Source organism: Calliphora vicina, chromosome 3, assembly GCF_958450345.1.
Source record: "Calliphora vicina chromosome 3, idCalVici1.1, whole genome shotgun sequence".
NCBI classification, from domain to species: Eukaryota; Metazoa; Arthropoda; class Insecta; order Diptera; family Calliphoridae; genus Calliphora; species Calliphora vicina.
The window spans coordinates 110,192,376-110,214,774 of NC_088782.1; the positions used below are offsets into that span (position 1 = coordinate 110,192,376).

Sequence of the window (22,399 nt, forward strand, 5' to 3'; positions counted from 1 at the left end):
ACTCTTTTATTTTTTCACTACTACATATGCAATTTAAGCACTCTCTCGTTGGCCACCACTGATTTAGAATGAAGTGGTTGGGAAGTTTTGCCTCACCCGCCTTATAGTCCAGACCTTGCGCGTCCGACTACTATTAGTTTCGATCGATGCAGAACGTTCTCTCTCTGGGATACGCTTCACTTTGGCACAGAGTATCCGATATTGGTTTGATTCGTTCTTGGCCTTAAAATATAAGCAGTTCTTTTGTCTTGGAATCCATATATTCCCAGAATGATGGGAAAAAGTCATAGCTAATAATGGCCAATACTTTGAATAAATTTATATTGTACAAAGGTCTCAAAATAGAAGCTAAAACTTTGAAAAAATTCCGGATTTTTAAGTCACACTCCCATTATATATAATGATATTAATATAAATTTGAACACAAGTCATTTTATGTTTTAAAAAATGAATCACTGTATCATATTCTGTGCAGTTCAGACCATAACTAATTCAAATCCCCAAAGAAGGCCAAAACATTGGTGGGTATACAAGATTCGGTACAGCCGAATATAATACTCTTGATTTATTTCAAATAAACTTTTATTCAAATAATAGATTTTCTATTTTATTTCATAACAAAATAATTACTGGCAACATTTCTAAATAAATTTTTAGCAATAATTAATTATTGGTTTTTGTTAATTTTAATTAAATTAAAATTCTCCGTATTAGATGTATGTTGAGCTTTCGGCTTCACACCCCAACATGGGTAAGATATATGTATGTAGCTCCCACTCATTTTGTCATGCCATATAAAATAACATTATTTATATAATTATTTTGTTGTTGTAGACTTAAATTACAATAGCTTATTTTTTGTTATTTTATATTTATACCTATAAACACACTTATTTATATACATATTTTTGTTATTTTATAGTTCACTTGATATTTTATCAATGATAATAATTCTGATCGCGTTTTTTGTCATTGTTTTTGTCTAGTATGTATCTGTGTATAATTTAGTTTGCATATTGTTTGATTAACAATTTTGCATATTTAGAAAATGAATGTTAAAGCATAATGGGGCAAAATAAATTTGCATACAAAACAATAACAATGTTTAAATCATAAAGGGGCAATATAAGGTTTTTTTGGGGTGCCATTGATTTAAACATATGGAAATATATGTTTATGTAAATATTTTTTAGACCTTTAAAAAAAGGATAAAACCAAACATAATTATTCTGTGATATTGTATTTAAATATCCTTAAATTTAAAATAATTATTTTCATATTAAAGGAACTATCGAAGCGAATTCATTAAAAGATGAGAACGATTCTACCTACACATTTACTAAAACCACATGCAATTGATTATTGTTTATGTTGACTGGAACTGTCAAAATCTTTGAAATGTAAACAAATAGGAAAATAAAAATGGTGGAGGGAGTGCTGCTAACTACAATAAAATGTATAAATTTGCTACAAAAGGAGTAAATTACAATAATTATGTTTTTTGATTAAAATTTAACAGGAAACAAAATTAGAGCACAAACTAAATAATATATTTGTAAAGAACAAAGCAGACAAGTCACAGTTGGTCTAGAATTTGGTTAAAATAACTTTGGTCGTATATAGATGCATATAAAGAGAGTACATATAAATATAAATAAATTTTGCTTAGAAATATGTTATCATTCGAAATCCATATCAAAATATTTGCGTAAGAAATTCCAGTTTGCAAAAGCGAAATTCCACTTGGAAAAACATCCAAATACTGCTCTTTTCTTTATTCATATTCAGCCCTTTCGTGAAAAACATGTGAAATTTATGTTCCCATGAAATATCCATTGCCCTCGAAGGGAAAATTGCTATCATGATATTCCCCTGAACTTTTCATTCACAATAGTTGATTTTGTTCGTAACAGTTGTTTATTGTTTACAAAATTCCATCAAAAATGTTCACAACATAGGGAATTTTTTTCACGTGAACAAAGTTTATGAACGAAAAATGGGAAAAAGGAACATATTTCATGAGAAATATTGATTCGCGATAGGGGTGGTTACTTAATATTATCGTAGTGCTTACGTGAGATCTTAATTTGATTGCCTCGGAGCGAAATTCCACTTTGAACAAAACCAAAATCCTCCTGTTTCCTTCATATTACTTGTTTTTATCAAAATCTAAATTTACTTTTATTCCACTTGGAACAAAACCAAAAAATCCAGTCTTCTTTTCATTCCTTATTATATGGAAAAAATCTAGCCCTGTTGTTGTTGATATTGCTGGGTAGACAGTCCTTGGCCGAAGATTTTCGGGTCATTCCGGTGCATAGAACCGGCTGTCGTGGAAACGTCTAGACCTATTGTCTATACTACTTAAGAGTAGAGTTGCATAGTGGCATGATAAAATAATAAACGATTTAATTCTGGATTGAAGCAAAAAACTATCACTGATAAATATTCAAAAATTAAAAAAGAAAAATCGCAAAACTACTCCAACACAAGAGAGTTAAAGAAATTTCCAAAATTTTCTTCACGGGAGGTTATCAACAATAATGATATCGCCCGTCAAAAACACCGACTCAATACAACCGAGGGTTACAAAATAATGAGATGCGTGTTTTGAAGTGGCCTGTCTCAATCCTATAGGAAATCCTATGGGAAATTTGAGATTACAAAATATGGACACAAAATTATACCTTGATTGAAGCTTTACCAGATGTTGTTATGAAATATTTTCCCATTTCCACACAATTTTTGGAAAAATTAAAGAAAAGTGTCCATGGATTTATCAACACCATAATAATGAATACTTTTTAGATTGTTTCTAATTATGTTCGTAATTAGTTTCTTAATATAAGTAAATAAAAAAAATATATACTATTTATTATGAATTTTTTGGACTGTGACCTGTTAAATGAATATAAGGAATAGTTCCCATTGTATTATCTACAACTGTATGTATTTGTCGATTTAAAAGTCTTTTAAAATATAACAAAAACATTACGGATGGCCCTGAAATTTGTTACACTTAAATGTAAAATTCTTTCATTTATAAATAAACTTAAAGAAACAGTTCTCAAACATAAAATTTCATTAAATATTTGCAATTAAAAAAATAATAAAACAAGTAAGACACACCAATCTAATTATGGACCAATCGCCATAAAATTAGGTGGCATGACTTCTGTATATATGAAAACTATTTGTGTTGAATTTTATTTGAATTCCAACATTTTTAAGAAATCTATACTCATTAAAATGATTTTCGGAATTTGGCATTATATGGGAGCTATGGCTAATTATGGACCGATCGTTATAAAATTTAGTGACATGATTTTTGTATATATGTACCTATATAAATTATTTGTGTTGATTTTAATTGGAATACCAATATTTTTAAGAGATTTATGCTTTTCGGAAGTGGGACTATGTGGTAGCTATGACTAATTGTGAACCGATCAAAATTTGTTGAGGCGAGTTTGACTTATAAGTATAAAACTTATTTTTGCTGAGTTTGGTTTGGATATCTATTTAACTAAGATTTTTATGAGAGCTTAACTATTTTCAGATAGTACAATCGTATGGGGGCTAGGAGAAATAATGAACCGATTTAACCAAATTCAATAGGGGCAATTCTGCTTTGGGCAATAGAAGAGCTTCTACCAAATTTTGTAGAATTATCTTTGAAAATACGTCCTATAGTTTGATTACGAGGTTTACATGGACAGATGGACGCAAGTCGCTTATTCGACTCAGAAAGTGATCCGGAGCAGATTGGTATACTTTACAAATATCAACACTAACCCAATATACCCTCCCCAATATGGGGGTGTAGGGTATAAAAACATTAAAATATAAAAAAGTTGTTAAAAAAAATCGACAACAATGTACCACTGAACAACATGACATTACTGTAATATCAATGACAGTAGTAAATAATTAAGAGTAAAACATTATTAAAAAATAAATACGTACAGAAAACATAAAAATAAAATTGTTTTAAACTTACCTTGCGATGACGTCCTTTATAAACTACAGCAAAGGCGCCATGGCCCAACATATCCTTGGAACTGTATTCATAATCACCAACAATATTCATTGTTGCATATGGAAATAAAATGGACAGTGATAACAGATGTTTTTCGCTTTATATGTTAATCTTGTTGTTATTGTAGCACAAAAGAAAACTTGGCTTGATTAATTAACAGTTATAATAGATTTTCTGTTTTCAGTTTGTTTTATTGTATACAACAAAAAAAAACACTAAAAATCAGGCGTTTTATAGAAAATGTCATACAATTATTTAAAAGAGAAACAACAAACAAAAAAAAACGTCACACAACAGGAGTAAAAAATAGTTTGGTGACTTGTTGTCTAATTTGTTGGATAAAGTGGAATTTTAAATATATTTTTACGCGACACGAAAGGAACACACACTAATGCACTCTCGTCCGCACACACAACTAAACAAAAATGTGATATTTATTTTCTGCACTTGAAGTGCAACTTATATACAATTTTTTTCAGCTCTTTGTTTTTCTATTATTCTTCGTACTTTTTGGGGAAAATCAATTTTCAAGGGTTTTACTGTGCACTTAACAAAATTTTCCTTTCTATTTTTCTTCTTTTACACACACTGTACGTTGTTTAATTTATATTCAATTTATTTATTACTTATTTATAGTTTTTTTCTTAAATTATTTACTTATTATTAAATAATATTTGTTAGAAAATAAATTTGATTTTTTTTTCTACGTAATTATTAATTTTTTTCATCTATTGATTCGTCGTACTTTTTTCTATTGTTAGTTTGCAAATGCCTTTATTTCATGGGATTTTTTCAATATTTCCTCTTCTTTCTTGAAGTAAAACTTAAATTTCACAATATTTTTCACGCTTTTTATCAATGCATTCGAATTTTATGACAAAAAATTCTTTGTTTTATTTTTTTATCTTCATTAAACAACAATTTTTTTCTATTTGAAGGTATATCTTCATATATTTTCAGGGTGTTTTTTCCACTTTTATTTTAGTTTAACTTTCCACTTCCGATGAAGACGAAGAAATAATGAAGGCAAATTTGTGAATAACATCAAATACCAAATACAATACGAATCAGGGATGGAAGAGTTGTTACGTTTGTACTTTTCTAGTACTATTTTGTATTTTAAAGTACTAAACTATTTTCAGAATTTGATTTAAAAACACACAAATTTACACAATCCTATAGATTTGGTGTTTAACAGGTTTTTCTATAGAAACATTTGTGTATAACAGTGTTTTCTATTGACAAATTTGTGTATTTTGTTTGCGAACAAATACTTTATTTTCCATCCCTGATACGAATATTTTACATCACTGCATGTTGTTGTTATTGTTTTAAGTGAGTACCAAATAAAGCAGCTGAGTAAGAAACTGGAATGGAAAACAAAATAAACAATTATCGTAATTAGTGGTGGTACAAAAGAGATAAGTATAAGAATACATATGTCAGTAATGGGATTTTAACATTCAGATTTAGTGCCAAATTGATGTATAAAACGTACCAAAAGGGGTGGAAAATTTAATTTTAGAATTTTTTTTTCATACATTTTTGTAAACATAATTTGTAAATAAGTAGTGATAATTCAATTGAAATATACGGTAGTCCCCTTTTACAATGCAGAAATGGAAATTTAGATAGACGAAGTTTGTTTGCTATGGGTTGAAGTGTTTTTACATACAACAATTTTTCTTGCCGCAAGTCTGAGAAAAGAAGAAAGTAGAGGGGTACATACTTGTTTGTACCGGAAAGTTTCTTCAATTCTCTTTTGTTATTTCATTCTCAATATGGCGTCTATTAGGTTTTTGACATACAAAATTGAACAAAGACGTGCGGTGTGAAAACAAACGGCAATTTTAAAAAAAGAAATGAGACTTGCTGCGAGTAAAATTGCTGTGGTTATTTCTAAAGAATGAGAAAAATGTCTGCCTTTCAATTTGTGCTTTGTAAAAGGTGTTTAACATGCAATTAGAATTTGTTTTCTGCGGCAATCTTATTTTCCTCATTTAAAATTATAAAATGTTAAGATTCAACGATCTGTTTGCGATTTTGTTTCTATTTTGCTACTATTTAAAATAAAGAATAGACAATAATAAAAATAACTATTTATCAAGATTTATTTTGAAAAATATAAAAAGTAACAAAATAGGAACCGTGCCTTGTTTCACTCAAACCGAAATAGTACCAAAAATGGCACAATTATGCCACAAATACCATTACTGATGTGTGTGTTGAATGACAGTTTTGGTCGTTACAAAGATAAATAAATAATTCCAGAATTACACAAAATTATTTTATTGTTCTATTAGAAATATTGAGTATTTAACACGAATAATTTTGATATTTTGTTAAAATATAAAGATGACGGTTTTTTACTTTGAATTCGTTTTCTAAATTCACACGTGACGATAGAAATCTGCACCCATACGCACACCTCTAAGCATTAGTATACCATAGAAGTTATCGATTTTGAATAAATTGGATTTTTTTTGTCTACTTTTAAAAATATCGAAAATAACCTGTTTTACAACACTATTAATGTCTGTATAATAAACAACATTTACCAACACTGTTTATATTAAGCACATGTTTACGAAACTAGAAAACAAAACAAAAACCAATAACGCCAAATGAATGAATTTGGTTTTTATAGTAAAAAAATCAAAGGATAACTAACGTTTTGTTTATTTCACTAAAATCACATTAAAATTTAAACAAATGTTTGCTTTAGCTGAACTTAAAGATACTATACGTATAGCACCGGAACAGTTTAATTTAAAACTAATCGAAGCTATAAGAGATGAAATCAATCGCAAATTGGCCAACAAGGTAAATATACTGTGAAATAAGCTTAACGAAAAATTAAAAATATTAATGAAAAGTATTTTATATGTAGGTGCTATTAAATGTCGGCCTTTGTATAGCTTTAAAGGATATAGTGTCTTTAAAAGATTCCATTATTTTACCCGGTGATGGTGCCTCACATACAGAAGTGATTTTTCGTTATATAGTTTTTAGACCTTCTATTGGCAACGTTATAATGGGCAAAATACGCAGTTGCAGTCATGAAGGTGTACATGTGACCCTGGGCTTTTTCGATGATATCCTAATACCGCCCACAGCATTACAACATCCCTCACGTTTTGATGAAACCGAACAGGCCTGGGTGTGGGAATATCCTTTAGAAGATGGCGGCAAACATGATTTGTTTATGGATATAGGAGAACCTATAAAATTCCGCGTTTCCAGAGAAATTTTCGAAGAAAGCTCACCCATAGGACCACCAAAAAATGAAAATTTAAAACCGGGTACATCAGCAGCCACAACATCGGCAGCAGCAACGGCTCAAAATAACGAATCTAAGACGCCGTATCGTATAATTGTGAGTGTGGATATGATAATAAAAAATGTATTTTCTAATTATTGTTTCCCTGCAGGCTGCTATTAATGAATCTGGTTTGGGCGTTTTATCCTGGTGGGATCAACAGCAGCAGGAGGACGATGAAGCAGGCGGTGACGAGGAAGAAGAAGACAATAATGACTATGAAAATGACGAAAATGGTGAGGGCGCGTATGAAGAGTGATGGACAATGTTTGTAAATAAAATTAAAAAAAAAAACAAACATTTGTATTTTTTATTATTAAGCCCATATTTTAAGGAAAGTATAAATATAGGCTATGGTGTGTAATATGGGAATCGGCATAATTTATCAAGCAGATTTGATTGTAAATACATATATATTGACCCTAAATTGTGGAATTTACAATTTTCTTTGTAAATTTCCAAAACGTCTGTCCTGCCTCTTTAAAAATAAAATATGAAAGACAGATTTACGAGTTGATTAAGATAATTAGTCCTATATGTAAAACATCAACTGCATATTATACTTTTTGGAGTTTGTTAAAATATCCACTTGTTTCCAGCGCTGATTCAAATTTCAATTGAATTTTTTTCCTTTAAAACTTTTTTATGAAATATTTTAATTACAATTTAAAATTTTTTTCTAAATCTTCAATAAATTCCATTGCTTAATATAGATCTTTTTCAAACGGATGATTTGGGTGTCCTTTGCAACTGCAATAAATCCAATTTAGATTATATAATAGTAAATAAATCATCCCTTTTATAAAAAAACATACTCTTCAAATCCAAATACCCTTGTACCAGTATCCAATTCATCAATATCGGCCATTGCTTGAGATCCCAGCTTAAATTCCACACTCGAAATATTCTCCCTCATATGAATTCTCTTTACAGCCGTGGCTATGACAATATTACCTCTTTGTATTTGATATCTGATGAGAACTTGGGCCGGCGTATGTTTTGTTTTTTGAGCAATTTCCAGAATTTTTTCATTATGAGTCAATGGTAATTTATTACATAAACGATATATATTTGAGGGACTGCCTAGGCAATGATTCGATACCACCACAATATCATTAGCCACACAAAAATCTATAAGAATTTGTTGATTTAAATATGGATGACATTCAACGTGCAGCAGGGCGGGTTTTATGCGAGCTTTATCCAAAATTAAATTAATTTGGCGTATATTAAAATTGGCCAAACCCAGGGATAGTACTAAGCCATTTTGTACTAATTTTTCCATAGCCCGCCAAGTTTGTACGAAATCTACTTCTGAGAATATAATATTTTCATTGTCGTCTTTAGGTCGATAATTATCACCCTCCTGAAAAGCCATAGGCGAATGCATTATATAGCTGTCTAAATAGGTGAGTCCTAAATTTTTTAAAGACGTCTCGCAAGCCTTACGCACTAGCTGCGGGGTATGATGGTTATTCCAAACTTTACTGGTTATATAAATATCTTCCCTGTAAAAAATAAAGAAATATAAATGGGAATAAACTGAAACATGATTTAGTTCGCCTTGGTTTAGTTCTTAGTAACATGTTGCAAAAAATGTTTTAGGCAAATTGATTAGTCTTGCAGTAGTATTCTCATCTTTATTTGTTTGTCATTCCTTTCATAATTTGTACAATAACTTATAAGCTATGAATATATATTCTGGATTCTTATAGATAGGAAAATTGATAATACGATGTCCGTCCGTCAATATGTTGTTTGAAATCAACTTTCTGATTTCTCAATTCTTGCATTAACATTTCAGGATATATAACATCTTATTTTGTTATTAATTTTTGTGTAATATTTATGAAAATATTCAGCCCAATTATGAATAAAAAATTCCCCGGGAGTTTGTTCCCAGGGAGTATTTTCCCATTGAATTTGAATAGGAAAAATGGGAAAAGGGAAAAAACTCCCGGGGAATTTTTTATTCATAATTGGGCTGAATATTTTCATAAATATTACACAAAAATTAATAACAAAATTGTTATATATCCTGAAATGTTAATGCAAGAATTGAGAAATCAGAAAGTTGATTTCAAACAACATATTGACGGACGGACATCGTATTATCAATTTTCCTATCTATAAGAATCCAACCCACCTTGTTATAAGACCCTTTTTAATATATTCCTTAATTGCTTCACCAATTTCCTTTTCATTACCATCCACTTCAGCACAGTCAATATGACGATAGCCTAACTTGAGGGCATCTCCCACAAGTTCCTTACACTTGGTTTGCAGCTAAATAATAATAGTTATTAAAAATATAAACAATCATTTCTCTAAAATCCAATTCAAACATACTTTCCTTGTCCCTAGCCCTATAATAGGTATTTCCTTGTCATTATTCAATTTTAGTTTTGGTACATCTGGTGGCGTATAAGATTTGTCGTCGGTTTCTTCTAATTTTGCCAAAGATTTTCTTTGTTTTTGTAAGGATTCACTGGCATTTTTGGAGCTTGAAGCCATTTAATGTTGGTAAGTCATTGATTGATTAATCTTAAAATAGAAATTTTCAATTGTGTATTCAAAACTTCAAAGATATACGAAGATAATTGGCAAAATGGGAAAAATTTTTAAAAAAATCAATCATATATGTAGGGTTTTTTAATTTTTGAAATTAATATTTATATTTGGAATATCGAGTTGCTAAATATTTAAAAAAAAAACGTTTATGGGGTATTTGATAATTTTGAAAATTTAGCGTGTTTTATTTATGAAAATAAAAAATATTAAAAAAACGAGGGGTATGATTTTCGGAAAAAAAAGTTAAAATAGTCAGTCAGGGTATTTCACATGTATTTTAGACTAATTTTGGTGATTTTCGTACAAATTGGTGTAGTCACTACACTCTAGATTACTTAGAGACACTTAAGTGACAATTGACTTCACGCTAGATTAAATGAAATGTATAAAGTAACCAATTAACTTCTCTTTGAACTACAAAGAGCACAAACGTGTCAAATGAATTGGAGATTGGATAGTGGCAAGGGATACATTGACTACTTGCTTAATTTCGTAAGCATACATACGTATTTATTTTATTTTTATAAAATAAGAACAGGTACATTGTAAAATTTATTATAAATTCAAATAATTTGTAAATATTTATTCATTTTCAAATGGATGATGAGGATGTCCTTTGGCACTGTAGAAAAATAAGAAATGTTAATATAATTATTAAATGTTTTGTTAAACCTTAATTTTAATTCCAACTTACTCTGCCATTATCATAAAACGTCCTCCAAAATCTAAACTATTCAATATGTCCATATCTTCCGAACTTATCTTAAAATCCAGTATATTAAAATTCTCTAGCATATGATCCTTATTAGCTGATCTTGGTATAACAACATTGCCACGATCCACTTGATAGCGCAGTAACAGTTGGGCCGGAGTTTTATGATATTTCTCAGCTAAAGACAAAATTTTGGGATTTTGCAGTATAGGATATTCCCCCGGTTTGGCATACGGTGAACTTGGCGAACCTAAGGGACTATAGGCAGTTACCACAATATTGTGAGCTTTACAAAACTCCATTAATTTATGTTGATTCAAATAAGGATGACATTCAATTTGCAGATTAGTGGGTGGTATACGAGCCACTTTTAAAATACGTTCAATTTGAGATATATTGAAATTTGACAGACCGATACTAAGGCATAGACCAGCATCTACCAAAGACTCCATAGCCTGCCAGGTGTCAACATAGTCAACATTTGAAAATATAACTTTATTATTTGCATCTTTGGGATACAAATCTTCGCCGTCTTTGTAGGCCATGGGCCAGTGTATTAGATAGTTATCCAAATGTGTTAGATTCAAATTCTTTAAGGTGGTCTCACAAGCCTGGCGCACCATAGAGGGATGATGGAATGTATTCCATAGTTTGCTGGTTACAAATAAATCATTTCTGTGGTATGTAGAATGTAAACAATGAAGAAAATTGGTATGAAATGGAAAAATGTTTTGTTCTATACAAATTACCTATTTACAATTCCCTTTCCCAAAAGTTCCTTAAATGCTTCACCCACCTCTACCTCGTTGCGATAAATATGGGCGCAATCAAAATGACGATAGCCCACATCAATGGCATCACATACAACCTCTGAAGCTTTACGTTGCAACTGCAAGAGTAAGAAAATTTACTTTACAAAAGCTTTTAAAACAAGAACAACTAAATTTAATAAAGATGGATTTTGTTTATCGACATTACTTATACCCTTCACTTAATAAATATCTTAAATTTAAGTAGTTCATTCTAACCAACAAATTTAGTTCGGAATTTAGTTCGTCTTTTTTAAATAAATTACCAATGGTATTATTAGTAGTGTTCGCGTACTTGATAATTTGTAATAATTTACAAATTATCACTTTAAGTTATGGGGTTTCGTTCGTTTACTTTTAAAACTTGTAACGAGAGAGCAAGAGAGAGTTAAAAGTGACAGTTCGTAGATAGAGAACAAGATATTTTTAACTGGACATTTTTTGTCCAGTAAAAAATAGCTAAGAAAAGGAGTAATATAACACAAAACAAACGTTTTAAATTGATTTATAATAAAATACAACTTATTTTTACAAATTGTTGTTTTTAGATTGAGAGTAAATACATATATTTTTACGCACTAAATTAAAGTACACAAACACACTTATTAACTGAAAAATTAGATAAAAAATATAGAAATATAGCATTACAAATACTCGTATCCTTAAAATTCATTAAATTAAACTACAAAATAACATCGTTCCCACGACAATTGCATCTACGTTCCGGAACGACCCGAATCATATTCGTCCAAAGATTGTCAACTCAGCGACAGCTGTACGAACCGAAAGTCTTTTGCCCAGGTGAGCAAAATATGTCGGTAATTTTGCTCAGACTCCTTTTAATTATAGCCGTCGTTGAACAGTATTTGGCTCTGTTCAGTATATCAACAACGCATAATGCGTAACACCACCTCAATACAATGCACCGCTTGCAATAACTGATGTCACCTAAAAAGGTGTTCAGGACTCACCAGTCACCGCGACTGGAACCCCAGCTTCGTAGAATCATGTTGTACTACGCAGCCTCAGAACCCCAGCACTACTCCCATAATTACGATCCCACAATCCCGTGTCCAAACTCCATCCTCCGGACAAAATTTTGTCGAATCCCCATCCCCAGAATACCAAATATTAGACCAAATTTTCCATCTCAGGCAGCACGATTGGCACAAGAACGCGATCTCCTACGTGCTAGCAACCCAGATAATGAGCAAATTGAGCAGCTAATGAGCAAATTGAGCAGGTCTACTATTAAAAGTCTATCTGGAAATAATAATCGAAATCAAAACCTCGCTGCTATTACATTTAACAACATGCAACATACAGATGCCAAGAAATGCGCAACTCAATTCTGCAGGTAATTTATAGAACACCCCGCCACGCAGAACTGGACCAAAGGGCTCAGTCATGCTCCTTCACCACCCGTGAAGTCGAGTTCATTATCTCCAAGTTCATTATCTTCCAAAGCTGTAGGTCCGGATGGCATCTCTATGATAATGCTAAAGAAGTTCGGAATAGTACCTTCTGAATCTCTCGATTCACCATTTGGTGATTCCAGATATCTGGAAAGTGGTCCGAGTTATCCCAATTCTAAAATCAGAAAAATCGGCTACCCTAAGAGAATCATACCGCCCCATCTACTTATTGCCACCAGTAGCAAAGGTTTTAGGATCCCTACTATTACCCACCCTGAAAGAGCATTTCCCGGTCGCCACACATCAACATAGATTCAGGGAAGCGCATAGCACAACAACAGATCTAACTCAGATAACCTCCCAGATCGCCAATGGCCTCAATCAGCAACGGTCGTGTCAACGCACCATCGTCGCCGCACTGGATTTATCCAAGGCATACGATACGGTCGATCACTCGATGCTGATTATTGACATCGTGAACTCAATACTCCCAAATTATGTCAAACGCTGGATAGCCAACTATCTATGTGGAAGACATGCGTTTGTCGAGTTCAACGGTCAGAAATCAAAATACCGCAAGATAAAAATGGGCGTACTATCACCGATGATCTTCAACATATATGTATCTTCCCAAGCTTCCTGTAACACACACAACACCCCCCCCCCCCAAATGTCTCTATGGTGTCGTATGCAGACGATTGCACTATTATGTCATCAGGAGTCAACATCGACGACATAAGTGCCAAAATCACCCGATACCTGGCCACCATAACAGACTTTTTTCAGGAACATAAACTAATGTTATCTTCTCCGAAATCCTCGGTGTCCCTTTTCACCTCTTGGACTAAAGAAGTAAGGACGGCGCTCAACATCTTAGTCGATGGTCGAACTATCCCCACGGTTCATAACCCGAAAATTTAGTATTCGACAGCCTACATCACTTTTCAAGGCACGCAACCTACATCAACCAAAAGGTTAGAAATAGAAACAAGGTCCTTAAAGCTCTAGCTGGCACCTCTTGGGGCATTAACAAAGAGACGATTGTAGCGACATACAAGGCGATTGGTCCAGTATGGACCTCATTTCTTAGCGACACCCAATGGCGAGGTTTACAAACGGTCCAAAATAATGCTCTCCGGATCGCAACCGGTTATGTCAAGATGACGAACGTGGATCATCTACATGAGGAGACCAGGTTACTGTCGGTCAGACAACATAATGTGTTGTTGACTAGGCAGTTCCTGTTGGCATGCCATATGCCGAGTCACCCCTTCCCCGACACATCCGGATGGACTTTCGACGCTTTCGCAGCGACATCCAAGACGTCATACCATCGGACGTCGACCGATTGTCTATTGCAAGTACTCGGAAATTGTTGCATCAAACGGCGGTTACTGAAGCCATTAATGGCTACAGATGCAACAGAGTCCTAAACAAACTCCACCCTGCAATATCGGATTGTGAGAGACAATTACCCAGGCATTCAAAAACTATATTAGCACAATTAGCGCAACCGTCCTTTTAAAAGAATGGGAAAAAAGGGAAAACCTTAAAGCGTCAGCTGATAAAAGAAGTTTCTCGTGGTTTAAATGTATATTAGGAATTTACGTTCCGAAATAAAAATTTTAATTTCCAAAAAAAAAACTCCAGCGCTATCTGGGTTAAGAGCCGGTTGGGTCCTGGCACTTTAAACCGTCGTGGTAGTTCAAGAACGATTATCACTTTTCTCCTCTCCATACGAAGTCAGTTGCTCTAATCTGTAGTATTAAGCATGGCAGAATCAACCAGGTACAATTATTAGGGAGAGTTGTCGATATTTACCCCTACAACGTCAAATAAAACATTTCTCTCATCACTTTTTATTTTGTTTTCGCGATGTTTTGCACGTTATATTAAAAACCAACACATATTTATTTGGAAACATTTTAATTTGAATTAAATATTTCACGAAAAAAAGTAAATACATAAAAATTTGTTTAATAAAACCACAAATTATTTTTTTTGTTTTAGACATTTCGTTTTGTTTTTTTTTCTAATTTTCTTTTGTTTGACGTTATAGGGAATGTATAATTGAGAACAAACTATTCAATAATTGTACCTTGCTTGTTCTGCCATGGTATTAAGAAAATATGTTTATTTGACCATTTGAGTGTCAACTGTCTACCGTCAAACTTACACCGGTTTTGAATTTTAATATTTAACACTTTGACATTGTCAATGTTACCCTTTCCATATTTTACCAAAAATATTCACCAATTGCTCACACATAACGTTACCCATGGCGGCGAATAGTACTTGTCAAACGAAAAAGCTTTAAAAAACAAATAAGTACTCTGCAATTATTAATGACCTTGCATTGTTTTGTAGTTTGACGGTCAAGTTCGAACACATATCTATGTATAAATATGGGGAATACATACCCTCCAGGTTCCTAGACCTATCATAGGCATTTTACGACCATTTCTTAATACAATAAAAGGCACTTGATTTAAATTTGTATTGATAGTTGTTTCCAAACTCATAGTAGTATTAAATAATTATATTTTTTTTTTGTTTGCAAATTTTTAGCACTTGTATAAATTGTTTTCTCTTTCCTCCAACTGATGTGGATGCACTAATAATATTTAATTTCTTATTAAGAGCATGCAATATAGTCTTGGTAGCTTTTGTTGGTTGTTTGCCGATAAAGCTTATTAAAAGCTTTTAATGTAGTGAAAGTAAAAGAATAAAATTATGTATTGAAAATTTTAAATTCTTTTCAAAATTTGACTTTTTTTGTCATAAAATAATTTTCTTTTAAATATCAAACTTTTTTAATTTGTTATTAAAAATATCAATATTTTCTAAAAAAAAAATGTTGCAATCTTTGTTTAAAAATAATTGCCAAAAAAATATATGGAATATTATGAAAACAGCGTAAGTTAAGAAAAGAACTACATATGTATGTATAAAAACATTTGATTTCAAAATTAATTTTTGAAATTTTAGTATTCGCCATCATTGTGAATTACCGGCAATTGTTATGAATAATGGCAATGAAATGCCCATAATTGGTTTTGGAACATGGAGTGTAAGCTGTAACAAATATTTTGATATTACTGATTAGAAAACTTGCTAAATCTATAGGTTTTAGTGAGAGCTAAAGTATGCAGAAAATATTTCAGCAAAACAGAAAATGTTATATTTTTTTTTTTTTCTAAAGTTGAACCAAATATTGATTTCAACAGTTGATTACAAGGTTTACATTAACTTATAGAAGGACACAGAATTATCAAATCAGGGGAGTTATTATGCAATTGGAATGGAATTGACGTTACGAAAAACGATAACCAGGGGCCGAATTACCGCACTCGTGATTGAATGAACTATCGTATCGAAAAATAATCGTAATTATAGCAAAATGTACTAAATTTCATACTCGATATCGAATGCCGTAATCTCAAATAAGGAAATTACGATCGAATTTACTCGATATCGAATGCGGTAATTCAGCCCCAGATATTGAGAAAATTGTGCTTAGACTGTTTTATTTAAAGCCGTGTATGATACTTTGGCAGTTATAAAATATTATATCTTATCTATCTTATTTTCTATTCTGTTTTCTTTTCTTTTTCTAGAGCACCAGTGATTTCAGCCTTCTGGAAAATGTTGAGAGTCGTCAAAGTCATCAGGTGAATATTTATATTGCTTTGAGGAATAGGTATTTTAATACAAATGTTTATTTCTTTTAGAATGCTGACGTTAATAAGGAAGTTAAGGTAAATATTATTTGGAAAATGATTTTTAAAAGTTCTGGTAGAGTTCCTAATTCCCCGGAAGCTATTAAAAACTATATTCATTCCTGGGAATTCCCGGGCATTTCTTAATAATATGTATATTAAGCCAAAAACCTATACAATTTTTCTATGATCGGTCGAAATTCAATAATGTGTATTATGTCATAATAGAGACCATTATATTTGCATTATGATTCCCTTTTCCTTCAAAAGTGTTGATATTATCTTCATACTCTCATATACTTACTATGAAATGAATTTCGATATCTTATCTTAATTATACCCTTCGCCATGAGTGGCAAGGGGCCCACAAATGGCTGAGGTATAAGGAAAAAACCGGGAAAACCTAGATTTTTGGACTATTTTTGATCTATATCTGGATTGCTAAGTCATTAATATAGACAAAATGGATATCTAATGATAGATATTTTAAAGTCCATTGCAACGATGTATATAAAAATCGGGAAAAAATATTTTTTAACCCGAATTTGTTTTCATCAAACATTTTTTTTTTTTTGTCAAATTATTTTTCCAAAAACAAATTTTTTAAAAATTAAAAAAAATTTGGAAAAAACTTTTTTAAAAAAATATATAAAACAAGTTCGAAAAGAAAATTTAAAAAAAATTTTTTATAAAAAAATTTCGAAAAAAAAAATTTTAATTTTGTTTACCTAAAAAATATTTTAAAAAAAATTATTTTTAAGTATAATTTGGTGAAGGGTATCTAAGATTTGGCATAGACGAATATGGCTCTCTTACTTGTTTATTCTAGTAATATCCATGTATTTATGCCAGATTCTGAAAACAATAGGATTCAAATATATTAAATCTTTTAATAGTCTTGGGATGATATTATTATTAAGTACATTATGAAATTTTACAGAATAATTCAGAAAAAGTAGCAAAAGCAGTTGGACTGGCCATTGATGCTGGCTACCGGCATATCGACTGTGCGCATCTGTATAAAAATGAACGTGAAATTGGTGAAATTTTAAAAAAGAAAATCAAAAATGGAACAGTAACTAGGTAAATTTGAACATATGTATTGTATATAATTTGAACACATATGTATGTATATAATTTTTAATTTCAGGGAGAACTTATTCATAACTAGCAAATTATGGAATACATTTCATGATCCTGACACTGTATGCTCAGCTTGCCAACAAACTTTACAAGATTTGGGACTCGACTATTTGGATATGTATATAATGCATTCACCCATGGGTTTTCAATGTGGCACTGACTTGTTTCCCATGTGTGAGGGTAAATTATTACATTCCGATGATGATTACCTCGATACTTGGCAAGCTATGGAAAATTTAGTAGAGAATAAAATGTGTAAAAATATAGGCATTTCCAATTTTAATACAAAACAAATTAAACGTTTGCTTAAGCATTGCAACATAATTCCACAAACTTTGCAAATAGAACTACATCCCTTTATGACCCAAAAAGAGCTTGTTAATTATACGAAAGGTCATGCTATTTGCATAACTGCTTACGCTCCAGTCGGCTCTCCCAAAAGACCCTGGGCTAAAGCAGAAGAGGAAAGGACCCTTTTGGAAGATTATAAGGTATTTCTTAAAATATGTAGAATATTAATACTTAAAGAATTTAATTGTTCCTAGATTCTGCAATTGGCTGAAAAGCACAAACGTACTCCGGCTCAAATATTATTGCGTTATCAGATACAATGCGGTCATGCTGTCATACCTAAGTCTACGGATAGGCAACATATTGTGGAAAATATTGATATATTCGATTTTGAATTATGCCCTGATGATGTTACAAATATCGAAAGTTTAAATCACAATTTGCGCTATTTTAAGTTTTCAGGGTGTGTATAAATTTCAATCTTGGCAACCTAGGAAAATACATTTAATAAACTGTTTTAACGTATAAGTAATATATGTTATGACGAATATTACTCATACGTTGCCGTTTGAATTACAAAGTTCTCAGCCGGGTTATAAATTACAATTTGTGTATAATTTAAATCTGATGTTACCGGGAATTTTTTAACATTTCTCTTTTTGACTGGAAAATTTTAGTTGGGATTATATATATATTCGGCTAGTTAAATCATAATTCTTCTGTGTCAACTGATTTGCTATTGGTAGTATGGAAATAATCGAATCAATAAATTACTGTAACTTTACGAAGAAAGCTTATATAGAATTCCCGAAGAAATGTTTCCCCTTTAGGTACCCTAATATGTTGCCGGCTAAATGTTGAAAACTGTACTTTTCTATAACAATAGCTAACCTTGACAAAAATCTATATAGAATAATTCAGATTTAAATGTTTATTATCTTTTTTAGAGCTTACGGACATCCTTATCATCCATTTGAAAAATCCAACGAGAAGAATAAATGCTAAACAAAATAATTATAAAACTTTAAAATTAGCATGATGTTTTTAATAAAATGTTCATACAATTTTAAATAAATACTACAATAATAAATCTAAAACACATATTTTGACTATACTAGATCCTACATACTATTACGGTTTCACCTTTATCCGAATGTTACAAATCCTAAATTCATTACTTTACATACTTTTTCTACCAGCAGCACTGCATTAATTAATAATATATATGTATATTTTTATTAATTTTTAACAAATTATAGAAAGAATATCAAGTAATGCAGTGGGCGAGTTATTTTCGGCCTCTAGTTTGAAGATAAAATTTATGTTTTTCTACAAATTTAAAGCGATTTTAAACAATTGACATCATTGGGTTAATTTTATTTCTATCATATTCATTTATTTACATTTCTAAACAGAAACGTCACTTTTTGATTATTGTTTACTTTGTGAAAAAATATTTGTATTTTTTTGTAAGAATTTTCCGAGTATTATTTATACAGAATAAGAAAAATGAATGAAGTTGTACGTGGAGAAGCTTCAGAATCTGAAGATGAACCCATGGATTTAAATATCAACCAAAAGGTTAGTGCATAATCATATTCTTAATTACAGAAAATATAGTATATGTAAACATTTACTGATATTTTCCTATCAGCGAGTATTTGCTGCAGAAGTAACTGGTGAAGCATCTGAATCGGATGAAGGTCTGTTAAATAGATATAAATACAGATGTCCAATTGTTAACCTAATCTATTTTCAGATGTATATGACAAAAGTTTGGACGGTAGTAGCATGGAATCTAAAAATAATGTCGATTCCTTGTACAACAACAATTTATTGCAACGAAAATTAAGTAAGTACATATTTATGATTAACTTTAGAGCCCTATAATATATTTAAATATAATTTTAGTTGAAAATAATTTATCAATTTGGCGTAGTTTAAACATGTATGTTAAAAATATTGTTACCTCCGCCTCTAAACAATTGTTGTCCACCGATCAATTGCTAATTAAATCTCAAACCTCCATGCAATCCGTCTTAGTGACACTTAATCAAACGCAGGCCAATATGAAACAACTGTGTGACAAAACTGACGCAGTATTTACAACCAACTTTATTCCAAATATAAATGTACAAATAAACAAAACATAATGGAAAATATGAAACACACACTTACAAAATCTGTTTACATAAAATAAAATTATACAACATTTTTATATATTTAAAATAAATAATTTTTTTTCTTCTATTATTAAGTTGACAACAAAAAATTTATTCTTCTGTATCAGAATTGGGTACAAAAACTTCACTATTTGGTGAAGGTTCTTTGGGAATGTAGGTTGCCTCAAAACATCTGGCGAATATAGTACGTATTTTTGGTACATGTTCCCTCTGCGGAGACTGAGGTATTGTTTCGTCATCCTCCTCTTCGCTTTTATTATCCTGGAATGTTAAATCAGGGGTTTCTAAAACAGCTGCTGCCAACAGAATATCATTATCATCAACCATATCACGATCTCGTTGAGTTAAATTTCTGGCCGCTTGTATTGAATGTAAACTTGTGTGGTTAACCTCAGTATCAAAATCGAATAAAGTGGTATCATTACTGAGAGTGGTCTCTTCAGATAATCTTTTCTTAGCTGCTGCTGTTGTGGTAGTGTTAGAATTGTTATGTTTACGTTTTTGAGTTTTTTCTGCTGCACTTTTTCCTGTAGTGTTATTGGCTGGCTCGTTAACTTCGGATTCTAAACATTCCTCATAAAAACTAACATCCTCTGGCAGAACAGTGGTCATTACTAGAGTACATTCAATATAATCGGGTTTTTTCATTGTTACAAATAATGGAGAACCTTCTTGGCTAAAACTTAGTGTTATATTTTCATTTATTGTTTCAGCAAAGGCCAAAAATGCTCTAAATTCTTTTAAAGAAAAGGTTATGGCTGATTCTTCTTGTATACTATAGGATTCAAATTCGCTGGGACTAAATAATTAACAAAAACACAAGTACATATACATATGCAAATTATAAAATATATATTTATCATTACAACAAAATATTTACCTTAAATTTAATTGGGATCTCATAAATTTATCATTAACCCTTGCACCCTCTATATAATTTTTGGCTGTTAATCCATTACTCTTGGTTTCCAAGTTCATTTCCGATTCGGTGGCATTAAAGTTACTGGATATTTCATTGAAAATCTTATAAGTGCCCACAATGCTTTATAAGAAACAAAAATAATATAAAGATGTACTTTTAATTGTCCCACTAAAACTTTTACTACTTACAGATTCGTTGCATCCTCCATGGCAACATTTGTCGTTAAGATCTCATCATCGACCACTGCGATCAACGCATTTTTCATGGTATCCAAACTACACTTGAACTGAACCTGTAACTTCAGCTGTTCGGACAAAAGACGAATTTCACAACGTTCCACATGCCGCATATTTTTAAACACCGCCAAAATAGCCTTCATGCACACTTTGCAATAATTCACATCAGACTCTTTGACACTATAGGTTTCGAAAAATATACGACTAAATCGAATCGTTGCCATTGCAGACTTTGTCGCATTAAAGGTGCGAAACTGTAATCCATTTTCATCCGCTTCCACACACAAATCACTACCAATCTTAGCCAGTGATTGTATTGATTTAGCAATGGCTGAAATCAACGGATTTCACATGATAATCTCACAAAATAATGTAATAAACTAACCTTTGGCATTAATTCCCTCCAATGTACACTTCATAATTTCATTTGTTTTCGTAACTCGAACAAAAAATGTAAACAAACAAATTCAGTGTAAATCAGGCGAATTAAACACGATGACTGCAACTTAACAGCTGTTCTAAGACGAACGTCAAACTCCATACAAAAAAAAAGAAATTCTCTGCTTCATTGAATGTCAAACTCCATACATAAAAAGTAAACGATTTCATCTGATTTCTTCATGCTGCCCCCTTGTATAAATTCGCATTGGTGTAAATTATTTAAAGGATGCCAGATGCATTTAAGTTGTGTTTAGACAGGGTGTATCTGATAAAAAATTATTATATACATATATTATAAAAATAAATTAATGAATATTTCTATAGCAGAATAGGTTTTTTTTAAAAAACTGCTCCAATTTTATGTAACTTATCAGAATTTATCTTGAACTATTTTTAAAGTAAATTTCAACTTTAAGCCACATTTTTTACTTTAGCATTTGGATTAGAAATGTATTTATAACTGTAAAATTTCATTAAAAAGTATTTATAAACATTTTATGTCATTATAAAAGTTTAAATTTTAAAAATAGCGATTTTTCCCCATATATTTCTCATGCAGTGTCAACATTTCTTTTCAAAATCTATGTATAGTATGGCAT

At 31.2% G+C, this 22,399-nt stretch overlaps 7 protein-coding genes across 7 annotated transcripts in view; 3 read left to right on the top strand and 4 right to left on the bottom strand.

Moving 5' to 3' along the window:
- Window positions 1–5,064, bottom strand: part of Atg1 (serine/threonine-protein kinase unc-51-like protein Atg1) — a 69,345-nt gene extending 64,281 nt beyond the window's left edge. Inside the window, exon 1 of the mRNA XM_065503110.1 lies at window positions 4,001–5,064. Within this exon, the coding sequence (XP_065359182.1) occupies window positions 4,001–4,090 (90 nt within the window). The 5' untranslated portion in view covers window positions 4,091–5,064. The remainder of the gene's footprint in view (window positions 1–4,000) is intronic.
- A 1,617-nt stretch (window positions 5,065–6,681) lies between these two features.
- Polr3H (RNA polymerase III subunit H) lies at window positions 6,682–7,656 on the top strand. The gene is made up of 3 exons (XM_065504058.1): window positions 6,682–6,862; window positions 6,930–7,415; window positions 7,471–7,656. Exons 1-3 carry the CDS (start codon window positions 6,752–6,754, stop codon window positions 7,615–7,617), a joined length of 744 nt encoding a protein of 247 aa, XP_065360130.1. The 5' UTR covers window positions 6,682–6,751; the 3' UTR covers window positions 7,618–7,656.
- A 237-nt stretch (window positions 7,657–7,893) lies between these two features.
- Window positions 7,894–9,953, bottom strand: LOC135954545 (aldo-keto reductase family 1 member C18-like). Its single transcript, XM_065504733.1, has 4 exons — window positions 9,708–9,953; window positions 9,505–9,644; window positions 8,174–8,866; window positions 7,894–8,108 (listed from the first exon to the last, which is right to left on the bottom strand). The coding sequence occupies exons 1-4, from the start codon at window positions 9,870–9,872 to the stop codon at window positions 8,063–8,065; spliced, it is 1,044 nt and encodes a 347-aa protein (XP_065360805.1). The 5' UTR covers window positions 9,873–9,953; the 3' UTR covers window positions 7,894–8,062.
- A 508-nt stretch (window positions 9,954–10,461) lies between these two features.
- LOC135954546 (aldo-keto reductase family 1 member B1-like) lies at window positions 10,462–15,491 on the bottom strand. Its single transcript, XM_065504735.1, has 4 exons — window positions 15,286–15,491; window positions 11,391–11,530; window positions 10,624–11,316; window positions 10,462–10,551 (listed from the first exon to the last, which is right to left on the bottom strand). The coding sequence occupies exons 1-4, from the start codon at window positions 15,385–15,387 to the stop codon at window positions 10,512–10,514; spliced, it is 975 nt and encodes a 324-aa protein (XP_065360807.1). The 5' UTR covers window positions 15,388–15,491; the 3' UTR covers window positions 10,462–10,511.
- A 279-nt stretch (window positions 15,492–15,770) lies between these two features.
- On the top strand, window positions 15,771–19,115 carry LOC135955676 (aldo-keto reductase family 1 member B1-like). Its single transcript, XM_065506035.1, has 8 exons — window positions 15,771–15,781; window positions 15,854–15,935; window positions 16,483–16,536; window positions 16,597–16,623; window positions 17,525–17,667; window positions 17,735–18,218; window positions 18,273–18,481; window positions 18,966–19,115. Exons 1-8 carry the CDS (start codon window positions 15,771–15,773, stop codon window positions 19,021–19,023), a joined length of 1,068 nt encoding a protein of 355 aa, XP_065362107.1. The 3' UTR covers window positions 19,024–19,115.
- Window positions 19,116–19,445: 330 nt separating this feature from the next.
- Blos3 (Biogenesis of lysosome-related organelles complex 1, subunit 3) lies at window positions 19,446–20,254 on the top strand. The gene is made up of 4 exons (XM_065505336.1): window positions 19,446–19,599; window positions 19,673–19,721; window positions 19,778–19,870; window positions 19,930–20,254. Exons 1-4 carry the CDS (start codon window positions 19,528–19,530, stop codon window positions 20,169–20,171), a joined length of 456 nt encoding a protein of 151 aa, XP_065361408.1. The 5' UTR covers window positions 19,446–19,527; the 3' UTR covers window positions 20,172–20,254.
- Window positions 20,115–21,836, bottom strand: Rad9 (cell cycle checkpoint control protein Rad9). The gene is made up of 4 exons (XM_065505335.1): window positions 21,745–21,836; window positions 21,312–21,690; window positions 21,082–21,243; window positions 20,115–21,000 (listed from the first exon to the last, which is right to left on the bottom strand). The coding sequence occupies exons 1-4, from the start codon at window positions 21,776–21,778 to the stop codon at window positions 20,292–20,294; spliced, it is 1,284 nt and encodes a 427-aa protein (XP_065361407.1). The 5' UTR covers window positions 21,779–21,836; the 3' UTR covers window positions 20,115–20,291.
- Between the last annotated feature and the right edge of the window lie 563 nt (window positions 21,837–22,399).